The 21,096-nt window shown below is 39.9% G+C and overlaps 1 protein-coding gene across 3 annotated transcripts in view; it reads left to right on the forward strand.

Moving 5' to 3' along the window:
• The first annotated feature begins 4,684 nt into the window (after positions 1 to 4,684).
• The window catches only part of ilrun (inflammation and lipid regulator with UBA-like and NBR1-like domains), a 55,888-nt gene continuing 39,476 nt past the window's right edge, over positions 4,685 to 21,096 (forward strand). Inside the window, exons 1-2 of one of the 3 annotated variants that reach the window (XM_052034853.1) lie at positions 4,685 to 5,113; positions 15,550 to 15,704. In XM_052034853.1, coding sequence (XP_051890813.1) covers positions 4,959 to 5,113; positions 15,550 to 15,704 — 310 coding nt within the window. In that variant the 5' untranslated portion in view covers positions 4,685 to 4,958. The remainder of the gene's footprint in view (positions 5,114 to 15,549; positions 15,705 to 21,096) is intronic. The other 2 variants (XM_052034852.1, XR_007957894.1) reach the window with 2 other exon arrangements.

Here is a 21,096-nt window from a genome sequence, read left to right on the forward strand (position 1 = left end):
CTCTTGTACAGGTCACCTTTGCCCCAGAAGAGAGCCCAATGATCCAAAAATCTGAATCCCTGCCCCCTACACCAATGTTTCAGCCGTGCATTTATTTGCCACATCCTCCTATTCTTATCCTCATCAGTATGTGGCATTGGAAGTAATCCAGAAATTACTATCCTCGAGGTCTTACTTTTTAACTTCTTCCCTCGCTCTCTATATTCACTCTGCAGGACCTCATCCCTTTCTCTACCTATGTCATTTGTGCCAACGTGCACAATGACTTCTGGCTGCTCCCCCTCCCCCTTGAGAGTGTTCTGTAGCTGCTCCGTGACATCCTCTGTAGCTGCTCCGTGGATCCTGGCACGAGGGAGTCAACACACCATTCTGGAGTCCATTTTGCGGCCATAGAGTTTCCTGTCCGCTCCCCCCCCCCCCCCCAAACTATCGAGTCCCCTATCACTAGAGTCCTATCTGCCTTCACCCTTCACCAGTCAGTCCTGGTGCCACATATCTGAAGTGCCACTGATATGAACAAGCCAAGGCAGCAGAGTCAGTGATGAGAAAATCAGGTTGAAGTAACCAACCCAGGGACAACAAAGAATGATGGGATTGTGGCAAATGTGGCTAGGTGGCTCAGAATTGCTCTGAAAATCAAGAAATAGGAATGGATAAAGAAAGTACCCTGGAGGTGGCAGTTCTCAAGAGCTGATAGAGTGACTAGCCCAAGTTTTAGAAAAGATGGTCAGTCAGGGTGGTGGTAAATGCAACTCTCCCCAATGAGGAAATGGAAGGGAAACTAGGCTGGGATCTTTTGCATCCCCTGAGCAGTGATGGGGCTGTAACAGCCAGCTAGCATACCTATGCCCACTCAGGTGTGATGGATATGGAAGACCAACTGTGGATCTGATTGCAGAAGGAGAGAAAGGGGAATATCTGATCGAACAAGAGCATCACAAACAATGATTCATACAAAGCCTCCATTGAGATCTAACTGCTCTAAAGACAAACATTGCATTCTTGAAGGTTTTACGGGAAATACACCAGCTGGCACAGTATCAAAACCTCCACATATAAAGGTGTGGGCATTTGAGAAAGAGCGGCCATGCATATTAGTGAATTGGGATGAGAACAGAGGAGTTTTTGGTGCAGACTGGAAGCAAATGATTTTGTCATAAATTTAGAAATCATTGCTTGTGGAAGGGCATTGAGAAACAATGTATTCTACTGGATGAACAAGAAAGGGTGTGTGTTGTTTTGGGAAAAGGAGTGTATGATTAGGATTCATTAGTGCAAAATGGATTGAAGCCATTCTGGAGCAGGTATTTGCCCAACACAAACACAATTGTGGGAGAATATTGGGAGTAGAGGTGGTGGTATAGGAAGAGTCTATGAAAACCCCACAGAGAAAATGTAATTTCTCTAAAGTAGAAGGAGATTCAAAGGTAGCAATAAAGTTCCTTTTGGACCCCTCTGGAAACTCACATAAATTCACCAATTTGGCCTGATAGGAAACTGGATAGATCAAGGAGAAAGCCAATTGATTATAGAGTATGAAACAAAAATATTTCAGCATGTGCCCCAACAGTTGCTGCAGTGGTAGATTTAATCAGCAGCATACCAGATCCTGCCACAGTGCAAAGAATGTTGATATCTCCAATGGGTTTTGGTCTGGTCCAATGAGATAAGGAGGTAATTACATATATTCCTTTAAGAACATAAGAAAAAGGCCTGTCAAGCCTGCTCTGCCATTCAGTAAGATCATGGCTGATCTGGCCGTGGACTCAGCTCCACCTACCTGCCTTTTCCCCATAACCCTTAATTCCCCTACTATACCTTTAAGGTACAGCAGCAAACCTTAACATATCAACCACAAGGGTTCCAAAAAAGCCTGTCTATATCCATCAGCTGATAACTAAGTGTTTATAAGTATTTTCCAGTGGAAGGAGGTTGATTCAGTATGCAGATGACTTATTGTTATTTACATACAGAGTTGAGCAAAATCAGTGTTGCTGCAAGAATTGTTACAGCTCCTAGCACAATGTGGGCTTATGATAAACCCTAGAAAGGCTCAGACTGGGTAAAGGGATGTACAATTTTTCGGCTCAAGTTGAGCAAGTTTTAGACAAGTTTTTGAGCAAAGGTAGTTTGAATGGAATAAAATGAGGATGAACTTGGTGAGCTATGAGAGTGCTTTAGGAGTTTCTGAGATGATAGGTTGTTATGTTTAAGATAAGATATCTTTATTAGTCACATGTATATCGAAACACACAGTGAAATGCACCTTTTGCGTAGAGTGTTCTGGGGGCAGTCCGCAAGTGTCACCATGTTTCCGGCACCAACAGAGCATGCCCACAACTTCCTAACCTGTACGTCTTTGGAAAGTGGGAGGAAACCGGAGCACCCGGAGGAAACCCATGCAGACACGGGGAGGACTCCTTACAGACAGTGGCTGGAATTGAACCCGGGTTGCTGCCGCTGTGAAGCGTTACACTAACCGCTACACTACCGTGTATGCTACCCCAGAGTACAAGTTTTGAACCTCATCAAAAGAGGAATAAAACATATAACTGCTGGTTAGTGCATGTCTAGAAAATGAACACTATACCTTGTGTGACCTCCAAGGCCTGCATCACAATGGAAAATGTAAAGAGATGGCGCACCTATGTTACCTATTGTGTTTTGCAGATAAAAACAACCGTGTGAAGCTGTGTGAGTTTCTAGTCAGTGTGGCTGAGGCAATCAGCATGGAATATTGAAACATATAATCACCTACTTCAGAAGTATACCATGGTGGACCAAGCAAGTATCCCTAGCATCAGCCTTGTTTTACCCAAGGCAAATTGGAAAGACTTGGGCATGGATCTTGTTAAATATGTATTTGCACATGTAGGTAAATGTGGTACATGAGAGGTGTTAAATGAACAATTTCTCATGAGGGAAATGGAAACCATTGTAAAAGGAAATTGGTACATTTTTCATCTATGGAAGTAATGGAAGTAATCTGACATGTCCAGTTATGTGTCTTTTACCATTTAATCATACTGTTCTTCACCCAAGTATTTTGGAGGCCATGTTTTTTCCTACGACTGGCAGCCTTGCCCATTTCTTGCATACTGGAATTTCACTGCATCTCTTTCTCTTGCTTTAATTCCCTCTTTAACACTGAGCTCTGAAACCAAGCCTTTGATCAACACCCCAATTATCTCCTCCTTTTGCTTCAAGACCTCCATGAAGTTCACCTCTCTGAAGCAGCACATTGAAATGCTGTACATTTCCACAATGAAACCATAAAAAGCTGGGGAAAAAAACTCAGCAGGTGAGGTTGCATCTGTGGAAAGAGAAGCAGTCAACGTTACAGGCCTGCTACCCTTCATCAGAACGCTGACTGTTTCTCTTTCCACAGATGCTGCCTGACTTGCTGAGTGTCTCTGGCATATTCTGTTGTTATTTCAGATTTCCAGCAACTGCATTTGTTTTATTTTCCTGTACATTTCCATGCTCCTTTCTGGTTCCTTTAAAAAAAAGATACTGTTGAATATAATTTCCACCAAGTTTCAACAGACCACATTTAAAACATCAAATTCTCTGTTCTCTCCACAGATGCTCCACCACTTTTCATGAATTGCTGTTTTGCTTCTAAATTGCAATGCAACCATTTTTCTTTCTTTTTACAATATTTTTATTAATTCTGCAAAGAGAATACAGAGTACATAAATCAAAAAGGTAAAAATACTCCTAAATACATTGTGTTAAATCATACTTGAAATCACAATACTCTATATTAATAAGCACACATGATAATTAATTAATAATGAACAAATTGGAATAATTTTATTATTAAAAAAATCTAAACCCACTACCAAGACTGAAGCTGTTTAATAAAGGAAAGGACAAGGAAAAACCCTTGAGACATGGCGATATCAGCCAGTATTTGTATTTTAGCCACTAAATCGAAGGTTTTGAAAATAATTCAAAAAAGGTCCCCACAACGTTTGAAAATCTAAGATAAGATCTTTATTTGTCACATGTACATCGAAACACACAGTGAAATACATCTTTTTGCGTAGTGTTCTGGGCGCAGCCTGCAAGTGTCACCACGTTTCTGGCGCCAGCACAGCATGCCCACAACTTCCTAACCTGTACGTCTTTGGAATGTGGGAGGAAACCGGAGCGCCCGGAGGAAACCCACGCAGACATGGGGAGAACATACAAACTCCTTACAGACAGTGGCCGGAATTGAACACGGGTCGCTGGCGCTGTAATAGCGTTACGCTAACCGCTACGCTACCGTGCCTGCTCTAATCTAAATTAGATTCAGAAACTGAACAACGGATCTTCTCTAAATTTAAGTACGACATAACATCCCGCAACCATTGAACATGAGTAGGCGGAGTGACTTCCTTCCATTTAAGCCACACAGCCCTCCTGGCTATAAGGGAAACAAAAGCCAGCATGTGTAGGTCAGAAGCCTCCAAGGTTATATCTTTTTCTCCAACAATCCCAAATAATGCAGAGGATTAAGTTTAAAATTTATTTAACCAATCAAAAATGCCTTTTTGGAGTTTTAAGCACCTCACATTGACTCACAATTCACCGCCCTTGTGCCTATTTCAAATAATGACAGCCTACCTCTCCCACACCATTATTGACTGTGAGGACCGCCATCTTCAGCCGCTCAATGACGCCATGGCTGAGTGTGACGTCAGAGCAGGGTGACGCGGGGCAGAGTGAGTGTGACTCGCGGGGAGGGCAGGGTTGGCTGGGCGCGCATGCGCATGGCCTGCGAGAGGGGGGACCGTGGTATTGAAGCGGACGCCATCGGAAGGAGGTAGCGACAATGTTGGAGGGGTAGGCCGCGGCCTAGGGTTACACGTCACAGCGCACCCGTTTCCAGCGAGCTGAGCGGGGGCCCCCACCCGCCAGGCGGCCCTGTCAGGGACGAGAGAGAAAGAGAGACCGAGAGAAGAAAAGAAATGGACGTGGACATGGACTTAGATCAAGACCTGATGCAGAAATTTAGCTGCATGGGAACCACAGACAAGGATGTGCTGATCTCCGAGTTTCAGAGGCTCCTGGGCTTCCAGCTTAACCCGGCCGGCTGTGCGTTCTTCCTGGACATGACCAATTGGTAAGCCGCAGGCCTCTCCAGGCCCTTCCTTCCTCCTCCCCCTCCCTTTGATAGGCCGAAAGCGCCGATTCCGGGCCTTGTTGTTGCGCGTCTTCCCGTGGATTACATAAACGGCAGCAGGAGGAGGGATGACGCTCTCATCCACTCCTACCGCCGTTACCGAAGGGGTGATTCCTGCAGTTTCGAGGAGGGGCCTCTCTCCCGACCTTCTACAGTTGCACGTTGAGCGGCTTGGTAAACTCGCCGTCCCGTCTCTTCCAGTCGAGTCATTTTGCAGCTTTACTGAAGTTGTATGCTTTGGTGATGCGCCGACTCGCGATCAATTTATCTGCTGTTTATAAACGATGTTCCTGTAGATTATTTATCTTTCAGTGTACAGTCATGGCTATTAAGAGTTGGTGGGCATTGGCTGTATATTTTCTTCAATAAACTTATCAAGAGACATGTAAACATGGTCTTTCTGAAAGCTCCAAATAGTTTTTTCTCAAATTTTGAATACGTTGTTGTCTTGTAACTTTTGCTTACTAATTTTTAGTAAATTAATCGTAGTAAAATTCCAGAAATCTGGTTAGCTAAGATAAAGGTAATAAACTGAACCGAACCACAAAATCTTCCTTGCTTTTGCCTTATTAGTTGTTACAGGCATTAGAGTTGAACTGTACATAGTTGGTTTACTTGACAGATTGTGAATTCTCTTTAGCAGTTTATATATGTATTTGGTTACATCCTTTAACAACGTTTAATTTGTGAGTTTTTGGATCTGTGCAGAGATGTAATATGGCAGTTGATCCTTTTTGTTTGCATTCCATTGCATGTGTTTTTTTTCTACACAAAACAAAAACTGCAATTAATCTTTTCATGTTTGGTGTGATTGCATCTATTTTGTCTTCTTAAATACAATCTTATTATACAAATTAGAAGGCAATTGTTAAATAGTGCTCTTAGGAAAAAGTTTGGGAAGCTTTATTATTTAAGGATGTTATATAAATGCATGCTGTAGTTGAGAAGTATTTCCATGAAGGAGAAACTTGTGACGGGTTTACTATCTTTAAAGCAGTTCAGAGTTCATCTCAGCCAATCAATTAATCTCTAAAGGTTTAATTCTTGCTTTACAGGTTAATTCCACAGTCAACTTCTGAATAAGATTCTACTAACATCATTGAAAAATATAGGCATTTCCATTTTTAAATGCATTCATCCTGTGTTAAATGATCAAAGAATCCCAATTGCTGTTTTCCTTTAGTATTTAGCACCCATGTCAAAAATGGATAAGACAAGATCTTTATTAGTCACATGTACATCAAAACACAGTGAAATGCATCTTTTTTTGCATAGAGTGTTCTGGGGTGATCAGTGTGTAATTACATCTGGAAAATGAGGATTCCAGGAATTTACCTAGCAATAGACAATGGAATGAAGGCTTGAAATAGTTACCGTGTACCAGGAAGTAGAATTATTACTGATTTTAATAATTGATGAAAAATATCCTCTGTATTGTTGAAAGGTAAGATCAAGTGTTTATGGTGTGATTTAAAAAAAAATTATAATCTCTTGGCCCAAAACTGTCTACATTATTTCTACATAATTTCAGTTCATCATGACTTTCCCAATGCCTCGCTCACCAACAACGTGCACTATTTATCCAACTTTAAGGGCCAGTCAGGTAGTATTTCCGATAGGGAAATATGGGATGCTGGGCTTGCAAAAAAGAAGTTAGGGGTTGTGGACTCAGTAAATACAATTCATGTTCTTGCCCATATTTAGATGAAGTGACAAACTCAGCTACAATGGTGCTGTGGTATGAGTTTTTGCAGATTACTGCAGTGGGTAGAGGAATAAACTGAGCAGGCTCCTGATATGTGATTACAAATGCTCTGCAGTTTTGGTTATCCGCTTCTCTAGAAACTATCTGGGTTTAAATTTGTAACCTCTTTGAATTCTGTAATACTTTAATCAATTTAATTAATTGCTTCTGCTTGTAATGTATGAGATTGCATCCTAATTACCCTGGGTGGAGCAGGGAAGGGTAAATTTAGCGGTCACACAGGTTGTGAGCTATGGGTCAAGATGTTGTTCTCAAAGGTCACTGTAATATTCTAGTGACCAGAGATTCAGATCTGCCAGCAATGATGCATACTTCTATTTAACTTGTGCTTTTATGATTTATTCATTTCAAAGAATGTAGCTGTCACTGGCCAGATTAGGTATTTAGTGATTTCCACATTTGCTTTGAGAAATTGGTGGTGAGTTGTCATATAGAAATATGATGAAGAGACTCCAACAGTCAGGTGGGATGCTCTGGGATTTTGTGGTGAAAGAGGAACAGCAGTACGGTGAATGACTTTTATAGAGGAACCTTGTAGGTGGAACACCTGGTGTCCATGTACTACTTTAAAATTATAATTGAAACCAAATGCAGTGCTTATTGTAGATGGACACTTCATTTGTGCCAATGGTAAGGGAGCAACTAATTTCATTAGTTGATGGGATTTGGATTATGTGGGTTGCTTTGTCTTGCATGGTATGGACTGGTGTAGGAATGCAGAAGCGGTGCAGATGTGTACATTTATAACTTGCGCTGAGCTCAATTTTAACATTGCAATCACAGAGGAGGATATTAGTTTTGTTGTAATGCTTTCAGGATTCACTGCAATGGTTTTAAAAATCAGGCATTTCTAAAATGCAAGTTTTAAAACTACTTGTGTGAAATTTGACGAGGACAAGATCATCTTGTGTTTGGGTGCACTCTGCTTTAGTGGTCTTGCTCCCAAGTGAGATTGCTTTTTGCATCAAAATATAGCACTGCATAAACAAAAGTATCAGCTCTGCATCTAAGTGGGCATTCTACTTCACATGCAACATTATATTAACGTGTTTTTGCAAAGATATACTTGAAAACACAGCCCAGTTTCTGTTTTCCTTTCCTGCATTTTCTCATTCAGAATGTTGAAGAAAGTTGTACGGTATTATTTTAATGTGAAATAGCTGCTTAATGGTTGCCGTTTGGTATTATATGGGCTTGTGATTCCAAAAGCATGCTGGTTGAGGTTGTATCGGTTGTGTTTGAGTGGGACGATATAAGACAGTTACTTGCTTAGCATTTGGTTGTCCTTTAACACTTCCATACTGTATTTTCACTCCCTTAATTTTTTGCTATTAAGAATATTTGGAGCTATATTTGGCCCACTGCTCATTGTCCCAACCTTTCTGCTCTTACCTGCGCGGGATGCATGTGTCTAAAGTTGAGGCTGGGGGCAGTTATTTAAAAAAAAATCCCAGCAACACTTTAAAAACTATTAAGATAGTTCAGAAATTTTAACATTTAAAAAATAATACAAGTTAAAACACATTATTGGACAAAGACGTGCTTAAACACATGCCGACATGGATAAAAATAACCTTTTTTCTGCTAATCTCCAGGCAAAGAATTCCCATTCAAATGAACAGGGATTCTGACCCTACACTGGGTCTAGCTGACATTGGACTGGAGAGATGGATTTCTTAGCAAAATTTGGAGAATCCCAGCACAATCTGGAGCAAAGAGCAAACTGCTGGAGGAACTTGGGTCAGGCAGCATCTGAGGAGGGAAAGGAATTGTTGAACTTTTGGGTCAAGACCCTGCATCAGTCTTGATCCGAAACATTGACATTTATTTTCCCCCTACAGAAGCTACTTGACTCAAGTTCATCAAGCGTTTTGTCTTGTTCCAGATTCCAGTATCTGTGGTCTCCTGTGTCCCCAGCACAATCTGGCTCTGCCATCGGATCCCATTGGGAGGCTAGAAACAGAACAGAGTAACAAGTACAGTGGTATCTGTCACTCAAATGTTTCAGACTTAAATCAAGTCTGAGTAATTTACATTTGTGAGAGCTTGTAATGTTCAGCAGTTCGCTTCCAGCCAAAGCCAGCACGTTTGGTCCTTGAGCTTCAAATGTCAATTGGTATCCTTATATTCCACGCAAAGCTGAGATCCCAAATTCTTTGCAAGTTTTCCACTTCCAGAATAGTAGATTGGAAAATTTCTGTTAATCGTAATGAGTCAGTATCTTCTGAACAGAGTCTATGTGTATAGGCTATTGTAGATTGCCCTCACATTGCTTTGTTTTCATTGGATAGATTTCTCTTCAAACAAATGCCCCAAAAATCCTCTCATTCAATTGTTTTGCATTTTAGTATCAACTTCTCCATAAAATCTCTGCCAATTTGTGTTCAAAGATATAGTTCTGAGGTCCAGTACATGGTAACTTGGACAAAAATGTAAATTAGGTTGATTATGCTATTCGTATGGATGTTGAAATCCATTGTGTAATTACATTTAGGTAAGGGAAATAGAAAAATCAACATCAAATCTGTGAAAGACTTAAATAATAGAATGTAAATATGGCATCAGAAGGTTCACGTATATCATTTTTGCATATTTCTTCATTCTCTGGTTCGTTCGGAGCGTTTAAGTTCCACGTGGCCTCTGGTAACTTGTCAGTGCGTTGTTTATCACTGACGAATGTGTCTTGACTGTATGTTGCATGGAAAATGTGACTGATTAATTTGACTGTGGGTAGAAAATGTAAGACAAACATGGTATCAAAGAACAGTTATATTTCTCTTTTAGCTGATCAACCTGTATAAAAAATTATTTGGCCTTTTTTTCTTCAAATGAAGAGAAAGCAAACTGTAGTTATGGAAAATGTTACTGGAACAAGATTGAAATGTTTGAAAGTGTATGTGAAAAGATTTATTTGAACAGAACATGGAATACTTTATGAAGAATATTTTGACCAATCCTGTGGGCTCATGGTAATTCAGCTGAGGTGAATTAACTTGCATTTTAGAGGAACTTTACTTCATTTTCCTCAGTGGCATAAAGACCTGATTTTAGCATTTTTTTGGGGGGGGGTGGGAAGAGTAACTGCCAAGGTCACTATTTATTTGTATCGTCACTTGCAGTTGAAAGGATTGGTGATCCAGCTGCTTGTTCAAAGTATTATTGTTAGATGGGGAGTTCCTGTTGTAACAATGGAGAATTGATAATATGCTTCCTTATCAGCATGATGTGTGATTTGGAAGAAAGCTTTCAGGTATTGGTGATCCTGTGTGTTTGCTAACATTGTCCTTCAACCTGGTAGAATTAGTGGAAATTGATAGTGCTGTTGAAGAAGACTTAGTGAGCTATCACAGTGCATCTCAGAGATGGTGCATAGTGTGACTTTGATACATTGGTGATTGAGTGAACAATTCGGGTACATGTTGCATTGTAAGTCAATTGGGGAATAGCGATGAAAGACATCTAACATTCAAAGAAGTTAGAATCTTTCCAAAGAATCAAGGCTTTTTACAACAGTGTACCATATCACAGTTCTGTCTGAAATATGTATTTCCATAAGTACCTGACGAGGAAAATTTGATTTAATGCAAATTCACCCATAGATTTAAAAAAAAAATTCAAGGTAGTATTTTGTGGTTTTAACAAATGGATAGAGTATATATTCCATTACTTTAATTATGGGTAGTGTTAGGGTGAATATTTGATGAAATGAAAGAATTATAGGAAGAGTATGCTGAGCCATATGTTATGGATAGCTATAGAAAATAAATGTTTCTGACTTGTGGTAATATTGCCTTACAGTTTTCAGGAACAGAACTCTTTTGTAACCTGGGGACTGCCTGCATATACTTTAGATATTTCAGGTCATTATCACAGTCCCTAATATAATTGGATCCTGCATCAGATTTTTAACCAGCTAAAACTGTTTGATGACATAATCTGGGACAGTTCAAACCCTTGTTATGCGAACACATGCTGTAATCTCATACATTCTTTGTTTGCAAAACTGACGGGATGGGATCAATTTTACATTAATGTGACATTCAGATCTGCAATGCTGAAGCGATGTATGAGGTTTTGAAGCTTCATTAAGGCTTCAGGTGCTTCCTGATGGATATTTGGCAAACCACGGTCAGATTTCTATCTTTGGCATTGTTTGTTGTGTGATCCATGGATTGGCTTTCATGCCTGCAATTGCCAAGGGATGGATTTGATTTCCAACGATGGAGGAAGTTGTCATGTATTGGCCAGTCCAGTATAGACTGAAAGCTGCCCATTGCTTCTGTGGCACATTGTGCTTCGTGACATTTTCTAGGGATTGGTTATAAGTTTTTATTAGGATCATTGTGTTGGTATACCTTCTGGATGACTAATTTTACAAATAAATGTCAATGATTAGTATGTCATACATAGTGTATTCTGACCTTGTTACATTTGTCTGAAGGTAGTAACAAATTGCGTTGCATTTGAGAGTTACATGTGCTTTACAATAAGTTATTTGCTAATTAACAATTAAAGGTTTATGCAGTGAGTAAGAAATGCAGTGGCTATTGATGTTAGCATAGGAGCATTTGTGTTGGATGACTGACTTGAAGCTTCAATGCCTGGGAATTTGGAAGAATAATCCAGAGTTGTTTTGATCAGAAAGATGGTGGGTGGAGTTTGGGTGGGGGAAGAGATGGAGATACTAACTATGAAAGTTGGTGGAATAAAAGAATTCTCGTTCTTAAATAATTTGAGATTCGGGAAGGAATGGAAGAGTGGGGTTCTATGGTCTGAGTGGCATGGCACTGAAGAAGTTTTGACATTTTATATATGAGCAGGCCATTTATTGATTGAAAGCTGTTGAACCATCCAATGAAATTGTAGCTAATTTGTGAATTATCTCCACTCACTTGCCTTTTCTCCTCACTTCTCTAAATTCTTTTAGTTGCCAAAAATCTGTCAATCTTTAGATTTAAAATTAACTGTTGGCTTTGCAAAAATTGCTGTTTGCACGAGAGTTTGACATTTCTATCAGTCTCTAATTGTGGAATTGTTTTTCAACTTTACTCTTGAAATGCCTGGCTCCAATTTTTAGACCATGCCTATTTGAAGTAGCCTTGTTGTGGGTACAGAAACGTAGCAGTGAGTATAATATCATTGTGGTTAAGGTTAGTGGACAATCAATCTAGTGGACTGATTATACAGCTTTTGAAATGGCCTAGCAAGCACAGTAATCCAGGTGAGGTCTGAGACTTTTTTTAAATAGCCATAGCATAACTTCCACCTTCTTGTACACCAGCCCTCTGGGAGTAAGTGCTAGCATTCCATTAATGTTTTCAAATGTTTGTTGTATCCGACCATGCTGTTTTAATGATTTGTGTACATTCAGACTTCTTTGAGAATCTACTGTTTTTGCCATCATGCTACATGGCGATATGCTTTATACCTCTAATATAATGTTTTCATCTACATGATTTGCAGTGCCATTGGTAAACTTGGATACGTAGCTTTCCATCTCACTGTTAATACCATGAGTAAATAAATTGTGGCTTGCAAAGCATTTGATTCATCTGGCCATTTGTGCATGCTCATTACCCTGCTTCTCAGGCTTTGCCTGTTTCCTTGCCAGGTCAATAATTTGCCTTCAATTCCTGGAGCTGAAGTTCAGGTTAAGACTCCAAGGATGGCCTTGATCAGATGGCTTCTGGAGATGTATATAAATAACACCCGTAGACATTTCCCTTTGCAAAGTCAGTTTAAAAAACAGTCGTGTTTGTCAGGCATCACCTGCCCTTTATCAATTGATGCTGGTTGATTCTAAACAGCTGAAAATTTTCCAAGTGTATTGTCTCTCTGTGATTTACTGTAGAATCGTACAATAATTTCTTGACAGCAGCTGTTTGGTCAGCTGGCCTCTAATTCCCTCTGTAGGCCTTAAATAGTGGCATGATGGTTCTGCAATAGACGGAACTGTGGCGTTTATTGTTCGGGCATCTATTTCCTTACTGCAAAAGTTTGGGATGGAAATAGTCTGGGTACGTGTCGCATATCACATTATTTTATTCATTCAATTGATTGTGTTTGTATTAATTTTGACATGTCCATGTCCCAGGTTTCAATAATCGTTCCTTGGCACCCATGCCATTTTCTTAATTTTCAGTACTGTCTTTCATTTTTACAATGTGGTGTGGTTTGCTTTCGATTTCTTTTCTTAGTCCACAGAAGTTGGAAAATAAAACTTCTGGATCTGCAAAACTGCAGTCCATTCCACAAATCCTAATGTTCCAACTTGCCATCAACCAAAAATGGATCTCTCAAGAGAAAGGTTTTTAATATACAGTGATCATTCCCCGTAGATCAGGTGGATTGGGATGAGGAATTGTTATCTGGAGCAGTAACATCAAATATGCCACTTCACAAACCTCTAGGCTATGAGTAATATTGTTCACAAGTATTACAGCTCCGACATTATTTTTTTAAATGAGGGTAACTGCCCCTCTGTTTGGCTTCACCATCTGCTTGCTTCTGATCTTGATCCACTTGATGAGAAAGGACCCTCTTGTGGATCTATTCCCAGTGTGACAAGATGCGTGTTGACTGGTTGAAGATCAGTGCAACTTCAAGAGAGGGTTTCTTTGGCTCATTGCCTCTGTTAGGTGGTCATGTTTTTGCCTGATTAGCACGGTAGGATAATAAATGACTGGAGTTCATGGTCTACAGCATACTCGTGGCACTTCCAATTTAATGGGATAGAGGCAGATGGAACCTGATGGAAGCTCTTTCTCCCAATTATTATCCAGCAACAATGGATGTGGGAGAGTGGCAGCCTAGTGGCTCAACAGGTCATGGCTCTGCCTCGCTACAGTGACCTGGGTTTTGATCCTGATTTCTAATCGGAGTTTGCACGTTCTCCATGTGACCCCCATGGATTTTCCCCTGGGATTCTGGTTTCCTACCAAATCTCGAAGATGTGATTTGGTAGGTTTATTTCTTCCTATAAAACTTATCCTTGGTGTAGTTAGGTGGAAGAATCAGAGGGAGCATTTGATGATGGGTGGCAAAGGGGATGACAGTGATGCAATAGCTCCGAGCGTTGGCATAGACTCTGGGCAAAATGGCCTCCTATGTTGTAAAAGGATATTACACAATGTATCAATATACTCTGGCCTCTGATAATCATTTGCTTATAACTGTGCTTTAAATGTGACCAGGTAAATTACTCCTTTGTGCAGGTTATTGGCAAAAAGATTCCAAGGACAGTTGAGTGGCATGTGAGAAAGAATAAGTTACAGGGACAAAGTGAAATAAATAAAAAAGGGTAATGAGGTGAATAGGATTCCACTAAACCAACCCCCCCCCCCCCCCCCCCCCACCCCCAGGAGCTGGCATGGACCTGATCGACAGAGTGGCCTCTTGTTATTTTAGGATAATGTTATGTTTACCTGATGTTCACTGTTGACCCTTAAAACAGTGGTATAGTAACTTCTGTAATTGGGAGCAGTGAATTGAAAAAGGGCAAATTTAGTAAAGAGCAAAACTATGGCCAATAATATTCAATGTGCGGAAGTAAAATATTGATTTTTAGATCCAGGAAATGCCAAATGAAATATTTATTTAATGGTGAGTGAATAGAGACAGAGCAAGTTAATTTGTGTCCAGGCATACTGTTATGTAAGTCAACTAGTCTGGTTTAAAAAGTAAATTCTTCGACTATCTCATGAAATTTAGTTTTTATGATGAGGGATTAAAGATAAAGATGAGTGTTGTCGAACCTGGTCAAGTCCCACTTGGAGTACCGTGTTTAGGTTATGTATTGCACTGCATTAAGATTATTTGTCCTTGGTAGATTACAGCTTTGATAAAGGGTGAAGTTGCATGAATTTGGCTAACATTCCCATGTTTAGAAAGTTGATGAGTGACATGTTTGGTCAGTGGTATGAAGGGGTTTTCCAAAGCAAGCAACTGAAATTGAAGTGTAGATCATCAATGATTAAATGGAATGGGTTGAAGGGATGAAAAGCTTACTTCCATTTGCTTCTTGTAAAATCGTAGGTAAACCAGGAATTCAAGTGATATAAAGCTTTGTGTTGAGCCATTCTTTCTGTGGTTCTGATGTTATAAGAAACTATATCGCTGAGCTTTACACCTCAAAGCCACAGCCATGGCTGTTCACTTGCTCCAGTGCAATCTCTTGTACATCTACTTCATTTATTATATTACTGACAAAATCATTATTTACTTTATCAATATTAGACCATACTTCACTGATTTGCTCCTTATTGACATCCTGATCTCCAGCTTCTATAAAGGCCTACTGAAAACACATTTCTTTCATCGGTTTTTCAGTCACCAGTGCTGACTCTTTCTAAAGGACATCACCTGCTCATTGATAAACACACCATGTTTTCATATTAAATGCAAGATATAACTGGCTATCAATAGTTTTATATGCCATTCTCGTACTATTTGTATGTTATTTGGTCCTTTTTAACAGTAAAATTCCTACTCTGCTTTGTATTCTCCTGATACCATTTGAATTTATTTTTCTGGGAATTTATATGCCTGTCTTTTGGCATATTTATTGCCTCAATTTTGATTTCAGATAATTGATTTTTTTTCTGTCTTTCAGGAATTTGCAGGCTGCCATTGGTGCTTACTATGACTTTGAGAGCCCAAATATAAATGCACCTTCCATGTCATTTGTAGAAGATGTTACAATTGGAGAAGGGGAGTCTGTACCACCTGACACTCAGTTCACCAAAACATGGAGGATACAGAATACAGGTAGTTATTTAGCTAGTTCAGATAATGTTGAGCATTGTTGTAAAATCTACCAAACTTGCAAGTTTACTGATGTTTATCACATAGAATGTAGCCATTGTTTTTCATTAATATTGTTTGCATGTTTTGTATTGTGATATTCTTATTGGAGTCTTTCCTCTTTTGGGTAAGAGGGGAAGAAGTGACTGATGAGACTACAGAATTTGATGAATCTAAGCACATTTAAATTAAGAAAACTTCGACAAATTACAGCATTGAACCTATCCAACAAGTACCTTTGGGATCAAAAGATGGAGGAGACAAACTAATGAAGGTAGTTTGCTCCAGCACAAGCTAAAAGAAACAATAAATAATAATCATAAAACTCCTGTTATTCAAAATTTATCAAAGCTATTAAACATTCCCACATAATTCTATGTTGGTGCAGTCACACATGTAGTCAGGTGTATGATCTTTTACCCCATACCCTTTGTTATTTAGTTTGGGATCACAGGTGGAATGGTGTCTTGATAAAGATTTGTTGTCAAGGCATGTTTGCTTCATTGGCAGTCCCCGCTAAGAAGCAATGTATTGGATTCTAGTGCCACACCTTAAATACTTCTATGCAGGGGTTTTAGGCCTATACTGTCAATCACATTCTCTCAACTTTTTGGAGAATGCAATTTATTAAATACTGAAGATCTGAGTTGGTGGTTTGGTTAGGTAGCTTGTTATTTCAGAAATTAGTCATATTATTAGCTTGCATGGTTCTGGAATATTTATAAAGGAGGAAAATCAGTTTATAATTGTATTGCATTTATGAGAATCAAAAAGAAAATACTGGGGGAAAGAACTCAGCAGGTCAGGCAGTATGTATGGAGAGAGAAACAGTCCATGTTTAGGGTCTGTTACTCCTATGTCAGAACTGGGAAAGGGGGAGTGTTCAAAAGGAGAGAAGTTGGGTGAGGGATATGTAGACACGAGACTGCAGGTGCTGGAATCTAGAGCAATATACAAGATGCTGGAGGAACAGCGGTTCAGGCAACATCTGTGGAGGAAGATGAACGGTCAATGTTTCAGATTGAGGCCCTTCATCTGGACTGGATCAGGACAAGTGATGTGTCGAACAAAAAGAATATCTGAATTTGCGTCATGGCAGTGGTTATCTGCACATTAAGCTGCTTTGTCTTTGTAATGAGTTGTTTATGGTAAAGTGGAAGGATCTCCTTTGCAGCCTAGCCTCATGTAGGATAAGAAAAACTGAGACAACATGATATAAAAACAAAAATGTGAAATGCAGGAAAAACTAAGCCAGTCAGGCACCATCTGTGGGAAGTGATCCAGTTAGTGTGCCCAGCAGGCCAGACTATACACAGGAAAAGGGAAAAGAGAATGGCAAACAGAATGCCTCTCGTATGGAAAAGAAGAAAGAACATATGTAAAGTTAGAGAATTTGATATTAAGTCTGGAAGGCTGCAACATGCCCAGATGGAAGATGAGGCATTTTTCCTGAAGTTTGCATTGCATCTCATTACCACAGACAGAAATCAAAGTGGGATTGGGATGGTGAAATAAACATGGAACAGTACAGCACAGAACAGGCCCTTTGGCCCACAATGTTGTGCTGACATAGCTGTTCCCTCCTACTTACAGAATGTCCATATCCCTCTATTTTCTTCTCATTCATGTGCTCATCCAAGCCCCTCTTAAAAGCCCCCAATGAATTTGCCTCCACCACCCTATCAGGTAACGCATTCCAGGCATCCACCACTCTCAGTAAAAAAAAACATACCCCTCGTGTCTGTTCTGAACCTACCCCCTCTCACCTAAAGTGGCATACAATAAATAAAGTAGCAGCAAACTGTGGATTGAGCACAGGGAGACCACAAAGTGATCACCCATAGAAGCATAGAACAATACAGCACAATAAGGCCCTTTGGCCCACCATGTTGTGCCGACCTTTAAACCACGCTTAAGACTATCTAACCCCTTCCTCCCACACATCCCCCTATTTTAAATTCCTCCATATGCTTATCTAACAGTCTCTTGAACTTGACCAACATATCTGCCTCCACCCCCACCCCAGGCAGCGTATTCCATGCACCAACCACTCCCTGGGTGGAAAAACCTGCCTCTGACATCTCCCTTGAACTTCCCATCCATTACCTTAAAGCCATGCCCTCTTGTATTGAGCATTGGTGCCCTGGGAAAGAGGTGCTGGCTGTCCACTCTATCTATTCCTCTTAATATTTTGTATACCTCTATCATGTCTCCTCTCATCCTCCTTCTCTCCAGTGAGTAAACCCAATCTGTGTTTGGTTTCTCTCGTGTAGAGGCCACAATGTGAACACTTTTGTGCAGCACACTAGACTGGAAGAAATGCAAATGAATTGCTGCTTCACCAATTGCTGTTTAAGTCTCTGAATGGGAAGGGAAGAAGTAAAAAGGTAGGTCTTGTACCTCCTGTGATTGCATGGGAAAGTGCCACATGACGGATTGGTAGGCAGGGGTGGATGAGTGGGCAAGGGGGTTGCAAAGGTGGTGATCCCTAGACAATGCTGAAATGAGGAGAATATGTTTAGTTGTAGAATCTAGTTGGAGCTGGCAGAAGTTATGAAGGGTGATGCATTGAATGCAAAGGCTGGTGGAATGGAGTGCAAAGACCAGGCAGAAGAGGAGTGAGAGTGGAGGTGTGGTCAAAAGATGAGATGCAGTCAAGGGCTCTGTTCACTATGGTGGAAGGGAAACCACAGTTAAGGAAGAAGGAAGACAGTTCAGAGGCACCAGTATGGAATGTCATATCGTTGGAGTTTGGGTGGAAGGAAGTATAATCAAGATAGCTGTGGGCATCAGTGAGCTTGTAGTGGATGTTGGTACCTAGCCTATTTCCTGAGATGGAGATAGTGAGATCCAGAAAAGAATGAATCAGAGAGAGACTGAAGGTGAGAGCAGGGTGGAAATTGACGGCATAAGTGAGTGGAATTGAAGGAGAAGTTGTTTAATGTGAGGACAATTTCTGCTGGGCGAATGCTGGAGGGAAACTTGTTCAGCCTCTGATATAAAGCCTTCTGACCCTCTGGGTGTGAGATGGAGGTGTAAAGTGATTTGTACATCCATGGTGAAGATGAAAGAGTTATGATCAGTGAATTAGGAATTGTCATAGTGATAGATGGTGTCTCAATTGGTTGGATTTATGGTGTTATCCTAATTCAGATAGATTTTAGAATATTAAGAAATGAAAATTTGGAAGAGCAGAAAACCTATTGCCTCTCACTTAGTGATCATAGACCTTTATTTCAAGCCTGACCATTAAACCAAATCCTTTAACTTGTCTTTTAATCGTTGAGGCTCCATTGTATGAAGGATGAGTTAAATTTATGGCATGCCAGTGGCTATAAACCCCTAGTCTTGAAGTAATGAAGAAGGTTCTATTGAGCAAGATGGAAACAATTGGGTTTGTTTACAGGGGATCATTTGGTGGTCGTGGATGACGAGACCCATATTTATGACATTGTTTTTGTCTGGTGCCCGAATCTCCTCTGTTAATACTTTGATTTCAAAACTGTACCAGAGTTGTCATATATACTTAATTCTTTGAGTAATTTTCTGATAACTGTGTACACAATCTACCATTCTCAAGTTGTTGAGTTAACTCTTTGGTCACAAACTTTGTGCAGAGCATTAGATATTCATGTTCTTCAAAAATGGTTTTGGAAAAATGAAATTGTCCTAATATGTAGCAGTTGTAAAAACAATAGTTCATATTTGCATAGAGTGGGTTGATTTTAATTGCTTTAAGGTGGAGACGTTCAGGGAGGGAATTTCATGATTATAGCCCCTGGATATTTGAAGGTTAACAACGCAATCATAGAAATTTATGGCACAGAAGGAGGCCAAGGTCTTGGCCTGAAATCTTGCACATTATGCTTATTCAAATCTTTTTAGAAATAGGTTGTACGATTCATTCTCAACTACCCTTTTAGGCAGTGAGTTCCAGATCTCCACGAGTCTCTGGGTGGGGGAAAAAATGCCCTCTGTTCCTTTTACTATTTATCTTAAATCTTTGTCAGATTATTAATTCCTGGTAAAGGGAAATTTCCTCCATACACCTTGATAAAATTCCTCCTCAGCATCTGTTATGAAGGAAACATCATAGTTAGTTATGGAAATCTTTCTTCATAACTCAAACTTTTCAGCCCTGTTTCAGCCCTGTCTGCATCCTTTTAGGTTTAATCCATTCCCACCAGTCAACATATTACAGGAAGGATATAATGTCACCGAAGTCATGGCTCTATTTTAGTTGTGGCCAAATTCATTTTGGCATATCTTGCTGTGGTTGGGTGAAGGCCAGGTGGAAATGCAAAAGGTCACAGTCTGAGGAATATGCCTCTGTGAACAGTTTGTAGGACTGGAATAAGATATTGGGAGTCAATGCAGGTGAGCAAAGATGGTGCAACATAGGATGGATGTCTTAATGTGATTGTGGCAGTAGGTAGGTCTTTTTTTTCTGCTCATGGAGCAGACTTTCCCCCCTCCCCATTTCTCATTTCTTTTTTTCTTTCTTTTTCCCCTTTTCTTTGGAGCAGACTCGATGGACTGAATAGCCTACTTCTGCTCCCTTGTCTTGTGATCTTGTGAGATAGGATATACAATCAAATTGTGGAGACAGTAGGCAAGAAAGGAAAAATTAAAGAGATTACAGTGCATGCAAAGATTTAGCTCAACCTCAAATGTTGACTATCCATTTCTCTCTACAGTTGCTGTCTGATCTGAGTTCCTCCAGCAGCTCTTTTTGTTTTGCTCAAAGATTTAGTTCTATTGGTTATGGGACAAGTACTTGGTAACATTAGGCAGTAGGTAGTTGAGACATTGAAAGAGAGGAAGAGCTTGGTGGTAGAATAAGCTGTCCTAGTATCTCCTGTTGCCAAGGGATAAAGAAGTATATTTCTCTTTTTATATGAGAAAAGGTAATGCCGAATTTAGTTTTGGCAAAACTGAATTGGAAAATAGTGATTACATTATTACGAGCTTTAATTGTGTTTTTAAAAAAAAAGTAGAATTAAGGTGTTGCATTGGATTAGGGTAAAGTTCAGTGAAATAAGGGATCTGTCTACAGTTAAAAGGTCAATTGCAAACTAGATATACTACCAGCTGGAGCAAAACCAAGAGTTGGAGGCTAATTGGACAGGCCCACAAACAATAAGTTTTTTTAAAAAAAAGCTATAGCTAATACTGGAAATCTGAATTAAAAACAGGAAACGCTGGAAACATTCACTCCTTGAAGGATCTTTGACCAGAAACGTTAATTCTGTTGCTCTTTCTACAGATGCTGCAAGGTCTACTGAGTATTCCCAGCATTTTCTGTTCTTATTAAGCTTTTTTTTAATGTGTACATTGCCATTATAAAACTTAATCT

This window comes from Pristis pectinata, chromosome 20 (genome assembly GCF_009764475.1).
Source record: "Pristis pectinata isolate sPriPec2 chromosome 20, sPriPec2.1.pri, whole genome shotgun sequence".
NCBI classification, from domain to species: Eukaryota; Metazoa; Chordata; class Chondrichthyes; order Rhinopristiformes; family Pristidae; genus Pristis; species Pristis pectinata.